Source organism: Trichomonas vaginalis, chromosome V, assembly GCF_026262505.1.
Source record: "Trichomonas vaginalis G3 chromosome V, whole genome shotgun sequence".
NCBI classification, from domain to species: domain Eukaryota; phylum Parabasalia; order Trichomonadida; family Trichomonadidae; genus Trichomonas; species Trichomonas vaginalis.
This window is the reverse complement of record NC_067207.1, coordinates 8,095,012-8,118,522: the sequence shown is the minus strand read 5'-3', so window position 1 is coordinate 8,118,522 and position 23,511 is coordinate 8,095,012. Positions and strand designations below refer to the sequence as shown.

The 23,511-nt window shown below is 36.8% G+C and overlaps 1 protein-coding gene and 2 pseudogenes across 3 annotated transcripts, besides 9 other annotated features; 2 read left to right on the top strand and 1 right to left on the bottom strand.

Annotated features, from left to right (window-relative positions):
- Positions 1–1,130: 1,130 nt before the first annotated feature.
- TVAGG3_0298760 (protein of unknown function, DUF4106 family) lies at positions 1,131–2,124 on the bottom strand (the record flags this gene model as incomplete). The annotated part of the gene is made up of 1 exon (XM_051229450.1): positions 1,131–2,124. A coding segment is annotated over one exon (994 nt), but the record flags the coding sequence as incomplete, so codon positions are not given.
- A 3,594-nt stretch (positions 2,125–5,718) lies between these two features.
- Positions 5,719–5,746: a terminal%2Cinverted (terminal inverted repeat of Mariner transposon ID:TVAGG3_0298730).
- Positions 5,719–8,001: a mobile genetic element.
- TVAGG3_0298740 lies at positions 5,815–7,921 on the top strand (annotated as a pseudogene). The gene has a single exon. A coding segment is annotated over exon 1 (2,107 nt).
- Positions 7,277–7,420: a mobile genetic element.
- Positions 7,974–8,001: a terminal%2Cinverted (terminal inverted repeat of Mariner transposon ID:TVAGG3_0298730).
- A 2,249-nt stretch (positions 8,002–10,250) lies between these two features.
- Positions 10,251–15,067: a mobile genetic element.
- A 5,977-nt stretch (positions 15,068–21,044) lies between these two features.
- Positions 21,045–21,072: a terminal%2Cinverted (terminal inverted repeat of Mariner transposon ID:TVAGG3_0298680).
- Positions 21,045–23,326: a mobile genetic element.
- Positions 21,141–23,246, top strand: TVAGG3_0298690 (annotated as a pseudogene). The gene has a single exon. A coding segment is annotated over exon 1 (2,106 nt).
- Positions 22,602–22,745: a mobile genetic element.
- Positions 23,299–23,326: a terminal%2Cinverted (terminal inverted repeat of Mariner transposon ID:TVAGG3_0298680).
- Positions 23,327–23,511: the final 185 nt, after the last annotated feature.

Sequence of the window (23,511 nt, the reverse complement as noted above, 5' to 3'; positions counted from 1 at the left end):
CATATTCACCTCATACTCTTGTTGAGGGTCAAGATTTTTCGGCTGTTCCAAATCTTCATCTAGTTCTGTGAGGTTAGTTTCCAAAGGAGGGACTTGTTCGTTTCCTTCAGGCTCTTCTAGCTGTTGTTGCTGAACTATTTCTTCCATGTCTGGTTGTATCTGAACTTCTTCCTGTTGAGTTTCTTGTACCTCATCTGCTGGCATTTCATATATTCCGAGACCGTTTTTAAAAAGTTCCCTATCTAAGTCATCCGGACTCATAAACCTTTCTTCTTTCGTTCCGTCTCTATTTTTTACGCGTTTCATGAAGAGAGTTGAATTGTCATTTAGCTCTGACACCAAATATCTCGGAGTAAATTCGTTCATGTCATTTGGATGATATGCTATTAAATCATATCCCTTAGCGAGCTTGTATTTTCCAGGTTTGAAATTATATCCCATTTGGTGCTGAACCATAAAGCTAAATAGGTTCGGGTCTGTATTTCCTTCCTTGAACTTTCTAATAGCTTCTTTATATCTGTCACTAAAGTCAAGAGTATCTGGGTAACCATATTCTTCCTTAAGCATTTTTAAGAAATCTTGGTTTCCTTGTTCTCTACTTCTTTTATGTCCTTGCTCTGTTTGTGGTTGTTGTGCTGGTTGTGGAGGTGGTTGTTGTGCAGGGTTTTGAACTGTTGGTTGCTGTGCTGGTTGTGGAGGTGGTTGTTGTGCAGGGTTTTGAACTGTTGGTTGCTGTGCTGGTTGTGGAGGTGGTTGTTGTGCTGGTTGTTGTTGTTGTTGTGGTGCTGGATTTTGAACTGTTGGTTGTTGTGTTGGTTTTGGTGCATGCCTGTGTCTGTGTCCATGTGACGATGTAAATGTTTTAGGTAGTCCTGGTGCAGGTGCTTCTCTTGGAGGGTTTGGTGGTATATAAGTTCCACTAGCTAGTATATAAGTTCCACCAGCTGGTATATAAGTTCCACCAGCTGGCACATATGTTCCATCTGCAGCATAATGTCCTACCTGACTTTTCGTTCTTAAGAAAGCATTTACTAGGTCTCTTTTGGTCTGTTGTAACTCTTTTTCTTGACTTTCCACAACAGCTGTTCTAACGGCGTCATGGGCACTTTGAACTGCCTGTCTCGTTGCTGCATCTGTTATTTTCGTCATATTTTGTGCTACTTCTTTTAACTCTTTGTCGAAACCTTCAGACTTCAGTTTCTTTCCAGATGAGAAGTCGTTCACTAGTTTCACCTTACTATGAAGAGCTTCGAAGGCGTTCTTAAAGTCAGCATTCGTTAAAGCTTCATTTGAACTGTCTTCATCCGCTTGTATTTTTGTCCTTATTGACCCTATAAGTTGGGCTGCTTTAGCGTTGGCTTGGGCGTCTAACCAGTCATTATTAGCTTTTATATATTCTGCGCTTTTCATTGCCTTTTGCATGGCTGCGTCGTTATTTTTACTTTCTTGTGCTAAGTTTTCATACTGTACGGTTTGGTTTTGCAACTGTAAAAGTTTTTCTGCCTTTACATTTGCTTCAACTTCTTTTTTATACTCATCGCTATCCATATATGTCTTCAGGGCTTTTTGTTTTATTTCTTCATCTTTCAGTACTTTATATTGAGTAGTATGGTTTTTCAAATTTATAACATCTTGTTCCATTTTTGCTACTTCTGCTGCTTTTTCTGACACTTTTTTCGCATATTCCTCTGTACTTAGTTCTTTCAGTTGTTCTTCTTTCTTCTTTTTCTCTACGTTTAACTCATTGAGTTTCTTTGTGTGTCTGTCATATTCTAGTTTCTTTTCGTTTTCACTTATTTGTTTCTGTATGTCTATGTTTGACTTTTTGACATCTGTTATTTGATTTTTGAGTGAACTCAAATTCATTTGACTTTGAGGGTTATAAGCTGTTCCGTCTGCAGCTCCACCATAGCCTGCCATTTTCGCTAAAAGTGCCGCTCTTAAACCTCCACTCTGTGCACCAATAACTCGGTTTAAAAGCATAGGGTTGCTTGACATTTGTTGCAACATAGTGGGGTCATTCAGCATTTGTTGTTGCAACTGTTGTTGTGGTGTCAGTTTTACTATTGGATGTTTCAATGCTCCCTTCCTCTTACGTATATTCTTACGTAGCTTACGTGGCATTTTAAGTGAAGTTAAAAAGCGGTTTTATACTAAACATCTTCGGGGCTAGAGGGCGCAACGCGCCTGGAAGCCCCACTACCTTTTTTTTTTCAAGTAGATGTGATTTGATTCTGTACAACTAAATATTAATATATTTAAAACATTGTAGAATTAAAATTTTTGACGATATCAATTTATAAAAAAAATGCAAGCGAATCCTTTTAATAAAGCTAAGATACGATTTGCTTCACTTTGTCCACCTAGTAAAGTGTTCAACACAGGGAGCATGGACTGGGAAGCATGTGGGCTACTTGCATTAGCCGGTAAAGGCACAATTTATCTCTATAAAACTACTAAAAATGATATTTCTTTCTTATGATCCATTGAAATTCTAAATTCTAACATAACTTGCCTTAAATTCCACTATGAGCTACCTTATCTTGCAATTTCAGACGATTGCGGAAGAGTTTTGTTATGGGATTGTGAATCAGGTCTTACACTCGGAATCACTCGTCAAGTATCTGAAGCTCAGTATGTATCGGAGCTTCAATGGTCCCGTAAAATCGTTTTAGGCTTTGCAGAACCAAATACAATTTATAGTATCGATTTTTGGCCGTATGAAGCTGAAGATCAAGCGAAAAACTCACGAATACTTTGGAAGATAGATGTTCCTGGTACATATACAAGGATGGCTGTTAATAGTTCAGATATATTCACTGCAATTCTATATTCTAATGGTCCATCCTTTACAATTATCACGTCAAAGAATGCCAAGCAGGCTCCAACATCTCAATCTCAATCCCATACTTTAGATAAATCAGAAAAAATCGTAGAAATTCAACATCATCCCCATATTAGTAATATTTTATTAATTATGCTTGAAGGAAAAATACTTACGTTTAACATAGCGACCAAATCTGGCCGAAATCTTGTAATCGATGAATCATCCCAATCATCTTTCCATAAACTGCTTCCTTCTTTAACAAATGACAACGAAATTACAGTTTATGGTCAAGACTCGTCACTCAGTATCTATATCTGTAACGAAGACTACATTTTTACAAAATCAGGAACAATAAAATTGAAAAGAGAGCTGTTTGACTTAAAATCGAAGTATTTACCACTATCCGCTGCATGTAACCGTGCACTTCCCGAGCGATACATCGCGTTCTCTCCATCAAATGGCTTAGTTATGTTTGCCATAAAAGATGATATACCTTACGTCATCGCGCAGTCTCAAATTATACCACAGATACCAACCTGTTACGATTTCTACGACGGAATCCTTGCTTTCGGCACTCCAACCGGAAAGATAATTTTCGCAGACGTTTCAGAAGGGAAATACACACAGAACTACCTTGCATCCAGCACATCCATTGAAAAGATCAAGTTCCTTACCAAAGATGTCCTTCTGTGGTACTCAAAAACCGAGTGTGGATCAATAAATCTTCCCAAGCGCCAAGTTATTCCAATCCACACTCGCCTTGGCCCTGCCACAGACCTAATATGTTCAGAGGAGCTCGGCGTTTTCGTCCACGGCAAATACGACCTTGGTATTTTTTATGATGTCAAACAAAAGCCGATGACTCTTCAAACATCCATCACCGCTGTTGCAGTCCAAGTATCCAGAATACCAGCAACATGTTTCCAAGGCGATACTCCCAATTTCGCCGTATTATTATCTACCGGAGAAATCCAAGTCTACACATACAAGAACGGCATAGCACAGATGCCTGTTCTGAGGCTGCGTAACTCACGGGAGAACTCCAGGACAACTTGTCTTGCTTGGAAAGGCGATTGCATCATAACTGCTGACACAGACGGCGTAATTATGTTTTACGACTTTGCTTTCGGTACATCGAAGCAAACATACTCTCCTTTCATCGACATAGACAGGATAGAGTTCGAGAGATCATCCAGCGGATTGTACGTACACGCGAGAGACGGAAAATTTGGTTTTTCACTTGAAAAAGTGGAAAGTTGTCCTTTTTCTGTTTCCTCATTCGCTGTAACAGGAAATGGACTCGTCCTCGTCTCCCCGCTCAATGACGAAGCCGTGAAATTCGTTATTGCAAGAGACTGGAGATCTGTAAAAAGAATCACTTCACCTGCCCTCTTAAAACCGCTAAAAACCGCCCAGCAACGGTTAGAGCTTATGGGTGAGCAATTATTAACGAATCCTACTACAGGAACATGGTCAGAAGCACTTCAAATAGCTGAGATAGCTAATGACCATGGATTTCCAACTGATTCCATTATTTGGAAGTGTGTTTCACGTAGTTTGGGAGGTCCGAGGTTGCAAGCACGGCATTCCATGTTTGGAGGGAAAGAAGAAGTTGTTTCCGCGTTGAGGATTCAATCTTCTCTGTTTTCTCCTGCAGATACTCCGATTTCTGCCATTTTCAACTTGTTGTTCAAGTTCAGAATGGGTGATAGAAGAGGAGCTGTCGAAGTTTTCAAGAGTCTCTCCAACAAAAGCGAGTTCACAATAGTGGCAAGCATTTGTTCGGCGTTGCTTCTCGGTTACGAAGATAAAATTTTGCCACAAAACGTGACAGAATTTTTGATAACAACCGCTGTTCCACTTTTTGCACAGCACAGATTTATAGAAGGCTGTATATTGATGCATTTAGCTGGCGCTAATCTTTCTGCCGCAAGATATCTTCAGGACAACGGAAGATGGGAAGATTCTGTCGAAGTCTGCAAATTGGAAGAGTTTTCGAATGAGTCGAAGAGTTTGTTGAGAAGAGCCGCCCACCACTTCTTGGATACTGGAAATGCAATGAACGCTTTGTTGCTGTTCATATCAATAAGAGATTTCCATCCTGCTTTGGCAATTTTGATGCAGATAAAATACAAAGCTCTCGCGTTTCATTTGATGATGTTCTTGGATAGGGCTGATGTAATTAAGCCGTACGACGAAGACACTTCGAGATACGCAACACAGTTTGCGGATTTGGATACTTTGAGACAGGATATAATTGTCAAATATGACAAAATAATTAAGAAATAATTTTATTTGTATATTTATTTTCTTTATTTATAAAAAAAAGTCGAAAAAAAATGAAATTGTTTATATCGCATTTTCAATGATCTTTCAAGCCAGTTGTCAGATAGAAAAAAATTACGCATTTAACAAAGTTAAAGGGGAAAAGCATCCTGAAATTACGAAACATTTTAAAAAAAAATAAAAAAAAAATAAAGTGGGAAAGTCTGGAAATGATATGCTATGTATTGTAATTTTCAAAACTCAGCTTTCTAATGGAGCTATCACTTGTTACGTAAACTATATATATCGAATCAAAAGTTTGCCATGTTGTAATTTGATTTACAAGACATGATTTAATTAAAAAATAAAGGGTTTAAAATATAAAATAAAATATTTATCAAAGAAAAAAAGTTAAACTAAAAAATATATCAAAATAAATATTATATTAATATAAAGAGGTAGCAGTTTGACCAGCTGGATCTGTGATAGAAACTGTAATTTTAACCGTTGAGTCTTCAGAAATCTTTGAAGGAGCTGCAATTTGGAAAATTGTTTTCACTTTAGGAGAATATAATTTTCTCTTAAAATATACAAAAATAGTAATATCAATACATGTGTATAATATATAGGGTGTCCAAAGGTGCGTTTAGCACAGCGCTCTATATGAGACTATTAAAGGAGATATATGCTGATTATAAATATATAATAAAAAATATGAATATATGTATATGATGAGTATGTTGTATTTTGGCGCCATGCCGGGATATAAAATGAATTTTGAGACAAGAGGCGGTTTCGCGGGAAATTTTGGCGGGATTTTTTTCATTTTTTTAATGAATCATAAAGAAAACATCCTCGCTCTTGCAAAAAATGCAAAGACTGTAAAAAAATCTACGAGACATTGGTAAAATGCTTCGGTATGGATGCTCCTAGCTATTCCACTGTAACGTATCATGTTAGGATGTATCACTTCATGAACAAAAAGGCGCCCATCATAAAAATTGACAAAAAATCGCCGGATCAAAGAAAAATCAAAGCAATTCTTCAAGCGCTAGATGAAGACCCAAGAGCATCACTTAGAAGGATAGAGGAGATGACAAAGATACCACGTACAACAGTCAGTTATTATCTGCACAATTATTTGAACTACAAACTAGCGTATACACGTTGGGTTCCGCACAACCTTAATTCAGTTCAAAAAAAATCTAGAGTCCAATCTTCGAAAGAGCTCCTCTCTATATTGGGTGCGTATCAATCCAAGAAGTTTCGCTTTTTAGTAACAGGGGACGAGTCTTGGTTTCAATATGCAACAGAAGCCAAAATCATATGGATCCCGAAGGATGAAAATGTTGTAAACGAAAACGATAAAAACGGTTTGACAGTAAAGTGACACTTTACATGGCAAAAAATAGAGCCTTACTTTTGAGATACTTGAGATTGAAACTGAATCTTATGAGGCGGTGATCTTGAATCACTACCTCATAAGGTTCAGTTTCATATAAAATTTGTTGCAATTTGTTATTCTTTTGCAATCATTTCTTATAAGATTTTACATCTTTTAGCGGAGAATGTTTGTTATCATGTATATATTATAAATATCTACACGATAACGAACATTCCTCGCTAAATTGCTGAGAAACTTTGAGGAAATGTCGAACAATTTCCTCAAAGTTTCTCAGATTTATATAGATCACTAGAGTCCCCTAGGCACTGATTCTGGTTCAGTACCTAGGAGGCTCTAGTTCTTTAACGAACTGATAAAATGTTTTTAAATTTTTGGATATTGCTACCTGTGAAGCACTGACTTCAAGTCAGTACCTCACAGGTAGCAATTACATTGAAAGATGGGAGAAACTTTGTCCGAATGTTAAACTATTCGGACAAAGTTTCTCCCATTTGTAGTGGAGATGGAAGGCTTTGAGGTATATTGTATTAATATATACCCCAAAGCCTTCCATCTCCACTTGAAAGTGTCCAAACTTTGGGTTAATAGTTTGCAATTAACCCAAAGTTTGGACACTTTCTAGAAGGAATTGGAGGGTAAGAGATATACATTCATATGGTATATCTCTTACCCTCCAATTCCTTCTTAAAATGGGAGAAACTTTGTCCGAATGTTAAACTATTCGGACAAAGTTTCTCCCATTTTAAGAAGGAATTGGAGGCTATGAGATACTGATGAAATGTCAGTAACTCATGGCTTCCAATTCCTTCCTAAAACTCATAAAAGTGGACATTACATGCATATAAAATTTGACATGTAAAGTCCACTTTTTGCGAGCGGGGATTTGACTCCGTCAAATCCCCTTTTTCGTTTACGAGAAAAATCCGCAAACATTCCCGAAGAAAAAAATTGACACACCAATGATGATGTTGTCGGTTTTTTGGGGCGTAAATGACATCATCGCAATTGATATTCTTCAAAAACCTAATACGATGAATGCTCAGTATCTAATTGACAATGTTCTTACTCAAATTATCAATTCTGATGAGTTTGAGAAATCCAAACAACAAAAACAAAAGTTTGCAATTCATTTTGATAATTCAAGAGTTCACAAAAGTCATAAGGTAATGAATTACTTGGTGGAAAACAATGTCAAAGTTGTTCCAAACCCAATTTATTCACCTGATATTGCACCCTCTGACTTTTATTTATTCGGCACGCTAAAAAAGAGAGCTGAAGGACGCGAATTCGCGAGTCCAGATGATCTTGAAAATTTTGTAAGAGAGCAATTTGAGCAATTTTCTCATGATGATTTAAAGCGTGTCTTTCAAGCCTGGATCGATCGCTGCGAACGCGTGATTGAATCCAATGGTGATTATATTTAAATAAACTTTATATATATGTAACTTGTTTATTTCTATTCGCAGTATTCAGGTTTGTGCTAAACACACCTTTGGACACCCTATACTTTAAAACCATCGTGACAAAATTCAAAAACGAAGAGTTCTTCTCTCCAAATTTTTTTCAAAATCAAAAAAATGAGATAAAAAAGTACGTTTGGAAAATTCATTTTTAGCATTTTAGGAATTTTCTCACTTTTCTTCCAAATTGACATCCTTAATTAAATTAAATTACACATTAACACCGGAGCCGGAATCATCTTGGATATCAGATGATGATTTATCTTTAGATGGTTTCCTGCAGAAAACGAAGTAGATGATGAGAATAATAAGGATAACAGCAAGAAGAACGCCAATAACAATACCAGCCTTCTGTCCACCAGTAAGTCCACTATTTTCAGGTGTTGGAGTTGGCTTGGAATCATCAGGGCTTGGTGCAACGTATTGTTGTTTCTGAAGTGAAACCTCTGTTTCAATGATATTGGATTGAGCTTGATCTTTGGATCCAGCTAACCTAATTTGAAGTTTAACTTTCCCATCTTCTTTGATATCTTCATACTTTGGAGCTGGAATGTTGAGTAGATATGTTTTGCCTTCGTCGGCATGTAATTTCTTAATTGCAGATGGGGTTTCTACTTCAGTTACATTGTCGTCTGGGAGATCTATCCATTTCTGATCTGCATAGAATCTATATTGGAAGTTTCCTGTCTTTGCCTCAAAGTGTTGTAATGTAACTTTAACTGGAATATATTCACCGGCCTTGAATGGTCCTGTATGATTTTCAGCAACAACAGTTGGCGCAGATAAATATGGAGACTTCCAAGAGAATATGTAACATTGCCGGTACCTAACTCGGATGTATGATTGGCGGCGAACTCAACAACAACAAGTAACTTTGTCTTATTATGATCCTCTGGAGCGTTAACTTTGAAAGTCCATTCTGTCTTGTTCGTGCTTGCTACGGCTGTTGCAGTGCTAACATTTTGTGATGTTTTGACGCTAGTGACAGAGGCGCTGGAAGCGTTGCTTTCTGTTGCAAAGAGATAATATGTCTTTGTAATTGTTAAGTTACTTTTGAGTATGATTTTGGCTGAGTATAAATTGCCTGAAATTACTTCGTTGCCATCGTTGTAAAGAACTCTATCGATAACTGGTGTGGAGAGTGTGTCAGAATATGTAACATTGCCGGTACCTAACTCGGATGTATGATTGGCGGCGAACTCAACAACAACAAGTAACTTTGTCTTATTATGATCCTCTGGAGCGTTAACTTTGAAAGTCCATTCTGTCTTGTTCGTGCTTGCTACGGCTGTTGCAGTGCTAACATTTTGTGATGTTTTGACGCTAGTGACAGAGGCGCTGGAAGTGTTGCTTTCTGTTGCAAAGAGATAATATGTCTTTGTAATTGTTAAGTTACTTTTGAGTATGATTTTGGCTGAGTATAAATTGCCTGAAATTACTTCGTTGCCATCGTTGTAAAGAACTCTATCGATAACTGGTGTGGAGAGTGTGTCAGAATATGTAACATTGCCGGTACCTAACTCGGATGTATGATTGGCGGCGAACTCAACAACAACAAGTAACTTTGTCTTATTATGATCCTCTGGAGCGTTAACTTTGAAAGTCCATTCTGTCTTGTTCGTGCTTGCTACGGCTGTTGCAGTGCTAACATTTTGTGATGTTTTGAACGCCTAGTGACAGAGGCGCTGGAAGTGTTGCTTTCTGTTGCAAAGAGATAATATGTCTTTGTAATTGTTAAGTTACTTTTGAGTATGATTTTGGCTGAGTATAAATTGCCTGAAATTACTTCGTTGCCATCGTTGTAAAGAACTCTATCGATAACTGGTGTGGAGAGTGTGTCAGAATATGTAACATTGCCGGTACCTAACTCGGATGTATGATTGGCGGCGAACTCAACAACAACAAGTAACTTTGTCTTATTATGATCCTCTGGAGCGTTAACTTTGAAAGTCCATTCTGTCTTGTTCGTGCTTGCTACGGCTGTTGCAGTGCTAACATTTTGTGATGTTTTGACGCTAGTGACAGAGGCGCTGGAAGCGTTGCTTTCTGTTGCAAAGAGATAATATGTCTTTGTAATTGTTAAGTTACTTTTGAGTATGATTTTGGCTGAGTATAAATTGCCTGAAATTACTTCGTTGCCATCGTTGTAAAGAACTCTATCGATAACTGGTGTGGAGAGTGTCAGAATATGTAACATTGCCGGTACCTAACTCGGATGTATGATTGGCGGCGAACTCAACAACAACAAGTAACTTTGTCTTATTATGATCCTCTGGAGCGTTAACTTTGAAAGTCCATTCTACTTGTTCGTATTTATATCCAGTGAAGATAGAATAGAAGTTTGGAGATGGTGTATAGAACTTTATACCTCGAACTGAAAAATCTTCTAACTTTGACAATAAGATATCCCAAGCATCTAACATCTTCCTTCCAACTTGTACAACTTTTATTTTCTTAAGTTTCTGTCTACATTCTTGTTCAGACACTATTGTTGCTCTTGGTTTGTTAAAGACAACATCCCATTCTTTCATGACATAACATTCTGGGGCAGAGTCAACATAAATGACTAAACGTTTCAAATTCTCGACTGCTTTGTTATAGTCTCGAAATGGACACATATTTCTGAATGCTTGGAAGTCATAAAAATCTGAAACATCTATTCTGTACATTTTTTTATAAAAATAAAAAAAAATATTTTTTTATTCTTGAGCTTGTTGTTCCATTTGTTCCATTTGTTGCATTTGTTGTTCTTGAGCTATTTGTTGTTGAAGTTGTTCTTGTAATACAATACTTTCACCAGTTGCATCTTCCAATTCGAAACTTTCTGCCGTCATTGACAAATACATAGGACATAAAAGTTTTACAGGAACAAAGTTTGCGTCAACTAAGGTTAAGTTTATGTTTGCTAAAGTGTTTGAGTTTACTAAAGCTGAAAACTCTGCATTCGAATGAACAATAGGCAAACCAGCAGAGAAAGTATTGTTTATACGCATAAGTATCTTTTGGTCATAATAGTTTCTGTCGACATTCGAATAACACTTTGAACCTAAGTTTGAAACAATATATAAGATTGGTGTGCTTAAAGTCAATGGAACAGACATTCCTTGTATGACACCTTTTCCTGTTATAGGAAACTGTTGGTAGTAAAAACCAGATATAAGTTTTGTATTATAACTCATATCGTTTATAGTAAACTCAGTCGGACATTCAAACATAATGAAACCTGCTCTAGTTGCAGCACATGTTACACCCGTCCTTAAAGTATTAAATAAGTCAACAAAACCTGTTGGTGGTATATCTGAGTAAGTATCTTCAAAGGAGTATTTTTTACCATTCACAACAATAAAGTCTTCTGGTGTCAAAAGAGCAAAACAGGCTTTAGTCGTCATTGTGTTTAAGGTTAGTTTACAATATCGTCCTTGAGGACTTTGTAAGTTTGTTGTTATAGAATTATATGACTCAGGGTTTTTAGTCGTAATAGTATAAACCATTATGTCTTCTGCCATTTACTTAGCAAATAAATTTTAATGAAATGTTGTGGTCGTCAAATATTTTTATAACGTCTGGGAAACTATATTTTAAGTTCAACGTTTCACCTCCTTTCATAACGTATATCTTGTCAATGACATTATATGAAACACCACAGCAACTAATGTCGGGTTCTATTTCTTTGATGTTTATATCGTCTGCCTCTGTCAAAAGTTTCAATAGTTCTTTCAAAACTTCATGAGGTGCAATGACATATGAGTTCACTTTTACAGGGTTGTGTTCGACCAAGTTTAACATTATACTTAAAGCTTGACAAATCTTCTCCTGAGTTTTAAGTTTGTCTTTCAGTTGTTGGTAGTCGTTTCGAATATCTGCAACAGAACTTAAGTCTCTGCTAACTTCAGGATATGTTGGTTGTTCTTTTACAGGAACTATTGTTATACCATCTTCGTCTTCGTATGGTTTCCCCACTTCAACATCTCTGTCTTTGACATTGACAACAACACTTTGACTGTTTGTTTGAGTTGGTGAATTTAACTTCACATCTGCCACCGCCATTAAACCTTTTGAAACACTTACACTTCTATTTTTCGGAAATGACATTTTACTTAGAATAAAAAGATGGACGTATTCAGATATCTCTTCGAATTGAAGCAAAACAAAGTTTACACACACAAACAATACAAATACATTGACAGAATAGTTCTTTACACAAACAATGGAAAATGTTATAGAATAGCAGTCTTTGCTGAACCTAAATATTTTCATAAAGCAAAGAAAGTTGGTATAACTGAAATGGTGAAAGTTCTTGAAGCAGACAAAAATATAACTTCAAAACTTACAGATATTTCTAAAGGAAAGTTTATAATACAATATTATGTCAAAACTGGCGTACTGTCAATATTTGACGGAGAGAAGTCAGTTCAAGAACAACTTACTGACCTGCTGCCAAAATCTGCTCGATGGAAGCTGTCGTTATGCCAATCTGAGGAGCCCCAGCAGGTTTCATCGAACGAATTTTCAAAAGAGCATCTTCCGTGAAAAGTGCTATTGGTTTTGTAAACTTCTTTGCTTTCAATTCATCTGGACCGTCTCTGTCACCAGTATATTGTATTTGAACTGTACCAACAGTTGAAATACCACCCATAAAGTCTTCTGAGTCAGCAAATGGAATGCCAAGCCAAAAGTTTGAACGGTCTCCATTTGTATATTGAGTTTTTTGACCTCCTGTATGGGTCCATACTTTCACATATGGCATAATAGAACTTTGCATTTCAGGGTTAATGGTTGTTGTGAAGTTGTTGTTAAAGTTCATAGCATCTAATGTCAAGTTGTATGACCTCATATCCTCAACTGTAGAATATTCTTCTCTTGGATAATATTTGCCATCTATGTTTATATGATATTTAATACCAGGGTTGTAGAAACAAGAATAGTCATTTATAGTTCGTCTGAAAAGAACAAACATAGTATCTGCATGTTTCATTGCAGTTGTTAAGGCAATATCTGTTCTTGCACCTGGGTCAGCACTTTGGTTTCCAACTTCACCTGCAAAGTCTTTGACAGATATTTGGTGTATAGGGAACATAAGTGGAACTGCAATATATTTGGCAGCTAAAGCATTTGAAATATCTGGGTCCAACATATAGACTGCAAGTCTGCTTTCTATTCTCTTGCATTCAAATTTTTCGCATGTGAACTTAACTGGGTCCCAAGCATCTCCAGCAGCATTGAAATAATAGTTTACTTCAGTGTTGAGGTTTGAGAAACCAAAGTCTAAGTCAACTTTGTCTTTGCAAAATTCGGCGAATGACGTTTTATTTGTTCCCTTTACGTCTGTAAGAGTGAATGGGTCTTGTGTTGGTGCAATGACTAAGTTATTTTTGCTTGGAGTAAGTTCGATAGAAATTTTTCCTGCCCAGTTTGGCAAGTATCTTAAAAACCTGAAGATGAGGAAAGATGACAAAGGAACTCTAAGTTTCAGTTTTACTTTAGTGGCAGCAGTTCCATCTGAACCAGAAAGGTTAACATAAACTCCTGGAACGTTAGGGTCAAGTCTTCTTATTTTCTCAATAGTTGCATACTGGTCTGTTTGTTCTCTAGCTTGTGGTTGTACTGAGTTTCTTAAAGCGAACCATTCATAGTTTGCCCATGTTACTGTTTGAACTAAGTCAGAGTTAGAATATATCTTATATCCCATGAAAACTTCTGGAGCATATTGGTATCCGACATAGAAAATTCCATTGCAACCTTTCTTTTCAGACAACTTGGCAGAAGGTTTTATTTCAATGTCTTGTTCCACGTATAAGAAAGAGTTGTCAATAGAAATAATATGAAACCTGTCGCAAGCAATATCTACTGTTGTTGAAGAACCTTCTCCAAACTCACCTACGTTTCCATAAGAAACAGCAGTTGTATATTCGTAAGTTCCAGGAACTATTTCTGACCTTCTAATGGCATTGTCGCATTCGTTATACCATTCGGAAACATTTCCATTCATGGCATCCAAAACTGTTGGCGTTATATTCTGAGCGGCGTACATTTCATATGGGTAAAAATATAGAATAGTTGGATTTATATGTCATAATAGAACCCACTCGGACCAAGCTTTACTTTCTTCCTGACTGAGTTTTTAACTCTTCTTTTTCCTTCATTGCCACTACTTTCACTAGATGAAGTTACTTCTTCACTACTTTCACTTTGTTCTACTCTTCTCTTCTTCTTTGGTGTCGCTTTTGGTAACTTGCCCTCTGCTTCAAGTTGTTGCATCTTTGCCTCATGTTCACCTAGTATGTTGTAAATTTCCCATGTCCTTTTTGCCTTTGGGCTCTGGTCGCCCATCTCAGGTAACCTATATCCTAGAAAGATTTTGTCATAGTTTGTATTTGAGTCTTCGCGTATTGTTTGCATGACTCTTTCCTGAGTTTCCGGTTCAAGCTCTTCAAACAGAGCTTGTCCATATGGAATAAGCTCGTTTCCAAATATATGTTTTTGTAGCCATTCTGGTTTTCTTTCCATGTTACCAATAATATCTTTTGTGAATGGGAAAGCTTTTACCCAATGTTTCAGTCTTTCGTCATTTATTTCTGTAGTTGGTTTTATTTTGTCAAGGAACATGTTTTTCAATACTAACATTTCATTTGGTACTGTCCATTTGAGTTTTCTTAAATATTCATCCCTTCTCGGTTCATTGTCTGCAAAGTAAGTTTTTATGACATTTTGTAAACTTTCGTTTGCAAGGTCATGTACAATAGGTTCTCTTCCTTCTCTCTCCCTAACTGTCTTTCTAAACTCTTCACCAAATATACCATCTCTATGGTTCTGTGTAGTTCTTTGAGATAAATGTTTTAGAACGTCAGGTGTTATATTTCCATCAGCCATGTTCATTTCATACTGGTTCAAAATATCTGCATCTTTCATATCTTTCAATGGCATTAAAGCCGCGCTGAAAATACCAGCTATATCTGGTTCACCATTCACTTCCATTGCGTCTACAACTTCTTGGAATTGTGGTTGTAAGTTTATGAACCACCTATCCGGATTAGCTTTATGACCCCATCTCATTGTAGTTCCATAGTCTGCAGAAACAAAAGTAGGTTTGTTTCCATATTGGTTAGGTTCTGAATGAACTTTAAACAATGTTTCATTTCTATATGTTTTGTTGAAATTTAACCTTTTATTTTCACCGAGTTCAGCCAAAGATTGAACGTTATATGGTCGTAAGTAAAAAGGATTGTTGTATTTGCGTACATTATCTTTCAGTACTTCCATTCTATGCTGAATATTTTCATCTGATGTTGGAGTCTTTTGTATGTCGGCAAACATTTTTCGATATTCTTCTACTATGTCAGCCGAATTTTTTTTAGACTCTTGGAAAGATTCCATATTCACCTCATACTCTTGTTGAGGGTCAAGATTTTTCGGCTGTTCCAAATCTTCATCTAGTTCTGTGAGGTTAGTTTCCAAAGGAGGGACTTGTTCGTTTCCTTCAGGCTCTTCTAGCTGTTGTTGCTGAACTATTTCTTCCATGTCTGGTTGTATCTGAACTTCTTCCTGTTGAGTTTCTTGTACCTCATCTGCTGGCATTTCATATATTCCGAGACCGTTTTTAAAAAGTTCCCTATCTAAGTCATCCGGACTCATAAACCTTTCTTCTTTCGTTCCGTCTCTATTTTTTACGCGTTTCATGAAGAGAGTTGAATTGTCATTTAGCTCTGACACCAAATATCTCGGAGTAAATTCGTTCATGTCATTTGGATGATATGCTATTAAATCATATCCCTTAGCGAGCTTGTATTTTCCAGGTTTGAAATTATATCCCATTTGGTGCTGAACCATAAAGCTAAATAGGTTCGGGTCTGTATTTCCTTCCTTGAACTTTCTAATAGCTTCTTTATATCTGTCACTAAAGTCAAGAGTATCTGGGTAACCATATTCTTCCTTAAGCATTTTTAAGAAATCTTGGTTTCCTTGTTCTCTACTTCTTTTATGTCCTTGCTCTGTTTGTGGTTGTTGTGCTGGTTGTGGAGGTGGTTGTTGTGCAGGGTTTTGAACTGTTGGTTGCTGTGCTGGTTGTGGAGGTGGTTGTTGTGCAGGGTTTTGAACTGTTGGTTGCTGTGCTGGTTGTGGAGGTGGTTGTTGTGCTGGTTGTTGTTGTTGTTGTGGTGCTGGATTTTGAACTGTTGGTTGTTGTGTTGGTTTTGGTGCATGCCTGTGTCTGTGTCCATGTGACGATGTAAATGTTTTAGGTAGTCCTGGTGCAGGTGCTTCTCTTGGAGGGTTTGGTGGTATATAAGTTCCACTAGCTAGTATATAAGTTCCACCAGCTGGTATATAAGTTCCACCAGCTGGCACATATGTTCCATCTGCAGCATAATGTCCTACCTGACTTTTCGTTCTTAAGAAAGCATTTACTAGGTCTCTTTTGGTCTGTTGTAACTCTTTTTCTTGACTTTCCACAACAGCTGTTCTAACGGCGTCATGGGCACTTTGAACTGCCTGTCTCGTTGCTGCATCTGTTATTTTCGTCATATTTTGTGCTACTTCTTTTAACTCTTTGTCGAAACCTTCAGACTTCAGTTTCTTTCCAGATGAGAAGTCGTTCACTAGTTTCACCTTACTATGAAGAGCTTCGAAGGCGTTCTTAAAGTCAGCATTCGTTAAAGCTTCATTTGAACTGTCTTCATCCGCTTGTATTTTTGTCCTTATTGACCCTATAAGTTGGGCTGCTTTAGCGTTGGCTTGGGCGTCTAACCAGTCATTATTAGCTTTTATATATTCTGCGCTTTTCATTGCCTTTTGCATGGCTGCGTCGTTATTTTTACTTTCTTGTGCTAAGTTTTCATACTGTACGGTTTGGTTTTGCAACTGTAAAAGTTTTTCTGCCTTTACATTTGCTTCAACTTCTTTTTTATACTCATCGCTATCCATATATGTCTTCAGGGCTTTTTGTTTTATTTCTTCATCTTTCAGTACTTTATATTGAGTAGTATGGTTTTTCAAATTTATAACATCTTGTTCCATTTTTGCTACTTCTGCTGCTTTTTCTGACACTTTTTTCGCATATTCCTCTGTACTTAGTTCTTTCAGTTGTTCTTCTTTCTTCTTTTTCTCTACGTTTAACTCATTGAGTTTCTTTGTGTGTCTGTCATATTCTAGTTTCTTTTCGTTTTCACTTATTTGTTTCTGTATGTCTATGTTTGACTTTTTGACATCTGTTATTTGATTTTTGAGTGAACTCAAATTCATTTGACTTTGAGGGTTATAAGCTGTTCCGTCTGCAGCTCCACCATAGCCTGCCATTTTCGCTAAAAGTGCCGCTCTTAAACCTCCACTCTGTGCACCAATAACTCGGTTTAAAAGCATAGGGTTGCTTGACATTTGTTGCAACATAGTGGGGTCATTCAGCATTTGTTGTTGCAACTGTTGTTGTGGTGTCAGTTTTACTATTGGATGTTTCAATGCTCCCTTCCTCTTACGTATATTCTTACGTAGCTTACGTGGCATTTTAAGTGAAGTTAAAAAGCGGTTTTATACTAAACATCTTCGGGGCTAGAGGGCGCAACGCGCCTGGAAGCCCCACTACCTTTTTTTTTTCAAGTAGATGTGATTTGATTCTGTACAACTAAATATTAATATATTTAAAACATTGTAGAATTAAAATTTTTGACGATATCAATTTATAAAAAAAATGCAAGCGAATCCTTTTAATAAAGCTAAGATACGATTTGCTTCACTTTGTCCACCTAGTAAAGTGTTCAACACAGGGAGCATGGACTGGGAAGCATGTGGGCTACTTGCATTAGCCGGTAAAGGCACAATTTATCTCTATAAAACTACTAAAAATGATATTTCTTTCTTATGATCCATTGAAATTCTAAATTCTAACATAACTTGCCTTAAATTCCACTATGAGCTACCTTATCTTGCAATTTCAGACGATTGCGGAAGAGTTTTGTTATGGGATTGTGAATCAGGTCTTACACTCGGAATCACTCGTCAAGTATCTGAAGCTCAGTATGTATCGGAGCTTCAATGGTCCCGTAAAATCGTTTTAGGCTTTGCAGAACCAAATACAATTTATAGTATCGATTTTTGGCCGTATGAAGCTGAAGATCAAGCGAAAAACTCACGAATACTTTGGAAGATAGATGTTCCTGGTACATATACAAGGATGGCTGTTAATAGTTCAGATATATTCACTGCAATTCTATATTCTAATGGTCCATCCTTTACAATTATCACGTCAAAGAATGCCAAGCAGGCTCCAACATCTCAATCTCAATCCCATACTTTAGATAAATCAGAAAAAATCGTAGAAATTCAACATCATCCCCATATTAGTAATATTTTATTAATTATGCTTGAAGGAAAAATACTTACGTTTAACATAGCGACCAAATCTGGCCGAAATCTTGTAATCGATGAATCATCCCAATCATCTTTCCATAAACTGCTTCCTTCTTTAACAAATGACAACGAAATTACAGTTTATGGTCAAGACTCGTCACTCAGTATCTATATCTGTAACGAAGACTACATTTTTACAAAATCAGGAACAATAAAATTGAAAAGAGAGCTGTTTGACTTAAAATCGAAGTATTTACCACTATCCGCTGCATGTAACCGTGCACTTCCCGAGCGATACATCGCGTTCTCTCCATCAAATGGCTTAGTTATGTTTGCCATAAAAGATGATATACCTTACGTCATCGCGCAGTCTCAAATTATACCACAGATACCAACCTGTTACGATTTCTACGACGGAATCCTTGCTTTCGGCACTCCAACCGGAAAGATAATTTTCGCAGACGTTTCAGAAGGGAAATACACACAGAACTACCTTGCATCCAGCACATCCATTGAAAAGATCAAGTTCCTTACCAAAGATGTCCTTCTGTGGTACTCAAAAACCGAGTGTGGATCAATAAATCTTCCCAAGCGCCAAGTTATTCCAATCCACACTCGCCTTGGCCCTGCCACAGACCTAATATGTTCAGAGGAGCTCGGCGTTTTCGTCCACGGCAAATACGACCTTGGTATTTTTTATGATGTCAAACAAAAGCCGATGACTCTTCAAACATCCATCACCGCTGTTGCAGTCCAAGTATCCAGAATACCAGCAACATGTTTCCAAGGCGATACTCCCAATTTCGCCGTATTATTATCTACCGGAGAAATCCAAGTCTACACATACAAGAACGGCATAGCACAGATGCCTGTTCTGAGGCTGCGTAACTCACGGGAGAACTCCAGGACAACTTGTCTTGCTTGGAAAGGCGATTGCATCATAACTGCTGACACAGACGGCGTAATTATGTTTTACGACTTTGCTTTCGGTACATCGAAGCAAACATACTCTCCTTTCATCGACATAGACAGGATAGAGTTCGAGAGATCATCCAGCGGATTGTACGTACACGCGAGAGACGGAAAATTTGGTTTTTCACTTGAAAAAGTGGAAAGTTGTCCTTTTTCTGTTTCCTCATTCGCTGTAACAGGAAATGGACTCGTCCTCGTCTCCCCGCTCAATGACGAAGCCGTGAAATTCGTTATTGCAAGAGACTGGAGATCTGTAAAAAGAATCACTTCACCTGCCCTCTTAAAACCGCTAAAAACCGCCCAGCAACGGTTAGAGCTTATGGGTGAGCAATTATTAACGAATCCTACTACAGGAACATGGTCAGAAGCACTTCAAATAGCTGAGATAGCTAATGACCATGGATTTCCAACTGATTCCATTATTTGGAAGTGTGTTTCACGTAGTTTGGGAGGTCCGAGGTTGCAAGCACGCATTCCATGTTTGGAGGGAAAGAAGAAGTTGTTTCCGCGTTGAGGATTCAATCTTCTCTGTTTTCTCCTGCAGATACTCCGATTTCTGCCATTTTCAACTTGTTGTTCAAGTTCAGAATGGGTGATAGAAGAGGAGCTGTCGAAGTTTTCAAGAGTCTCTCCAACAAAAGCGAGTTCACAATAGTGGCAAGCATTTGTTCGGCGTTGCTTCTCGGTTACGAAGATAAAATTTTGCCACAAAACGTGACAGAATTTTTGATAACAACCGCTGTTCCACTTTTTGCACAGCACAGATTTATAGAAGGCTGTATATTGATGCATTTAGCTGGCGCTAATCTTTCTGCCGCAAGATATCTTCAGGACAACGGAAGATGGGAAGATTCTGTCGAAGTCTGCAAATTGGAAGAGTTTTCGAATGAGTCGAAGAGTTTGTTGAGAAGAGCCGCCCACCACTTCTTGGATACTGGAAATGCAATGAACGCTTTGTTGCTGTTCATATCAATAAGAGATTTCCATCCTGCTTTGGCAATTTTGATGCAGATAAAATACAAAGCTCTCGCGTTTCATTTGATGATGTTCTTGGATAGGGCTGATGTAATTAAGCCGTACGACGAAGACACTTCGAGATACGCAACACAGTTTGCGGATTTGGATACTTTGAGACAGGATATAATTGTCAAATATGACAAAATAATTAAGAAATAATTTTATTTGTATATTTATTTTCTTTATTTATAAAAAAAAGTCGAAAAAAATGAAATTGTTTATATCGCATTTTCAATGATCTTTCAAGCCAGTTGTCAGATAGAAAAAAATTACGCATTTAACAAAGTTAAAGGGGAAAAGCATCCTGAAATTACGAAACATTTTAAAAAAAAATAAAAAAAAAATAAAGTGGGAAAGTCTGGAAATGATATGCTATGTATTGTAATTTTCAAAACTCAGCTTTCTAATGGAGCTATCACTTGTTACGTAAACTATATATATCGAATCAAAAGTTTGCCATGTTGTAATTTGATTTACAAGACATGATTTAATTAAAAAATAAAGGGTTTAAAATATAAAATAAAATATTTATCAAAGAAAAAAAGTTAAACTAAAAAATATATCAAAATAAATATTATATTAATATAAAGAGGTAGCAGTTTGACCAGCTGGATCTGTGATAGAAACTGTAATTTTAACCGTTGAGTCTTCAGAAATCTTTGAAGGAGCTGCAATTTGGAAAATTGTTTTCACTTTAGGAGAATATAATTTTCTCTTAAAATATACAAAAATAGTAATATCAATACATGTGTATAATATATAGGGTGTCCAAAGGTGCGTTTAGCACAGCGCTCTATATGAGACTATTAAAGGAGATATATGCTGATTATAAATATATAATAAAAAATATGAATATATGTATATGATGAGTATGTTGTATTTTGGCGCCATGCCGGGATATAAAATGAATTTTGAGACAAGAGGCGGTTTCGCGGGAAATTTTGGCGGGATTTTTTTCATTTTTTTAATGAATCATAAAGAAAACATCCTCGCTCTTGCAAAAAATGCAAAGACTGTAAAAAAATCTACGAGACATTGGTAAAATGCTTCGGTATGGATGCTCCTAGCTATTCCACTGTAACGTATCATGTTAGGATGTATCACTTCATGAACAAAAAGGCGCCCATCATAAAAATTGACAAAAAATCGCCGGATCAAAGAAAAATCAAAGCAATTCTTCAAGCGCTAGATGAAGACCCAAGAGCATCACTTAGAAGGATAGAGGAGATGACAAAGATACCACGTACAACAGTCAGTTATTATCTGCACAATTATTTGAACTACAAACTAGCGTATACACGTTGGGTTCCGCACAACCTTAATTCAGTTCAAAAAAAATCTAGAGTCCAATCTTCGAAAGAGCTCCTCTCTATATTGGGTGCGTATCAATCCAAGAAGTTTCGCTTTTTAGTAACAGGGGACGAGTCTTGGTTTCAATATGCAACAGAAGCCAAAATCATATGGATCCCGAAGGATGAAAATGTTGTAAACGAAAACGATAAAAACGGTTTGACAGTAAAGTGACACTTTACATGGCAAAAAATAGAGCCTTACTTTTGAGATACTTGAGATTGAAACTGAATCTTATGAGGCGGTGATCTTGAATCACTACCTCATAAGGTTCAGTTTCATATAAAATTTGTTGCAATTTGTTATTCTTTTGCAATCATTTCTTATAAGATTTTACATCTTTTAGCGGGAATGTTTGTTATCATGTATATATTATAAATATCTACACGATAACGAACATTCCTCGCTAAATTGCTGAGAAACTTTGAGGAAATGTCGAACAATTTCCTCAAAGTTTCTCAGATTTATATAGATCACTAGAGTCCCCTAGGCACTGATTCTGGTTCAGTACCTAGGAGGCTCTAGTTCTTTAACGAACTGATAAAATGTTTTTAAATTTTTGGATATTGCTACCTGTGAAGCACTGACTTCAAGTCAGTACCTCACAGGTAGCAATTACATTGAAAGATGGGAGAAACTTTGTCCGAATGTTAAACTATTCGGACAAAGTTTCTCCCATTTGTAGTGGAGATGGAAGGCTTTGAGGTATATTGTATTAATATATACCCCAAAGCCTTCCATCTCCACTTGAAAGTGTCCAAACTTTGGGTTAATAGTTTGCAATTAACCCAAAGTTTGGACACTTTCTAGAAGGAATTGGAGGGTAAGAGATATACATTCATATGGTATATCTCTTACCCTCCAATTCCTTCTTAAAATGGGAGAAACTTTGTCCGAATGTTAAACTATTCGGACAAAGTTTCTCCCATTTTAAGAAGGAATTGGAGGCTATGAGATACTGATGAAATGTCAGTAACTCATGGCTTCCAATTCCTTCCTAAAACTCATAAAAGTGGACATTACATGCATATAAAATTTGACATGTAAAGTCCACTTTTTGCGAGCGGGGATTTGACTCCGTCAAATCCCCTTTTTCGTTTACGAGAAAAATCCGCAAACATTCCCGAAGAAAAAAATTGACACACCAATGATGATGTTGTCGGTTTTTTGGGGCGTAAATGACATCATCGCAATTGATATTCTTCAAAAACCTAATACGATGAATGCTCAGTATCTAATTGACAATGTTCTTACTCAAATTATCAATTCTGATGAGTTTGAGAAATCCAAACAACAAAAACAAAAGTTTGCAATTCATTTTGATAATTCAAGAGTTCACAAAAGTCATAAGGTAATGAATTACTTGGTGGAAAACAATGTCAAAGTTGTTCCAAACCCAATTTATTCACCTGATATTGCACCCTCTGACTTTTATTTATTCGGCACGCTAAAAAAGAGAGCTGAAGGACGCGAATTCGCGAGTCCAGATGATCTTGAAAATTTTGTAAGAGAGCAATTTGAGCAATTTTCTCATGATGATTTAAAGCGTGTCTTTCAAGCCTGGATCGATCGCTGCGAACGCGTGATTGAATCCAATGGTGATTATATTTAAATAAACTTTATATATATGTAACTTGTTTATTTCTATTTGCAGTATTCAGGTTTGTGCTAAACACACCTTTGGACACCCTATACTTTAAAACCATCGTGACAAAATTCAAAAACGAAGAGTTCTTCTCTCCAAATTTTTTTCAAAATCAAAAAAATGAGATAAAAAAGTACGTTTGGAAAATTCATTTTTAGCATTTTAGGAATTTTCTCACTTTTCTTCCAAATTGACATCCTTAATTAAATTAAATTACACATTAACACCGGAG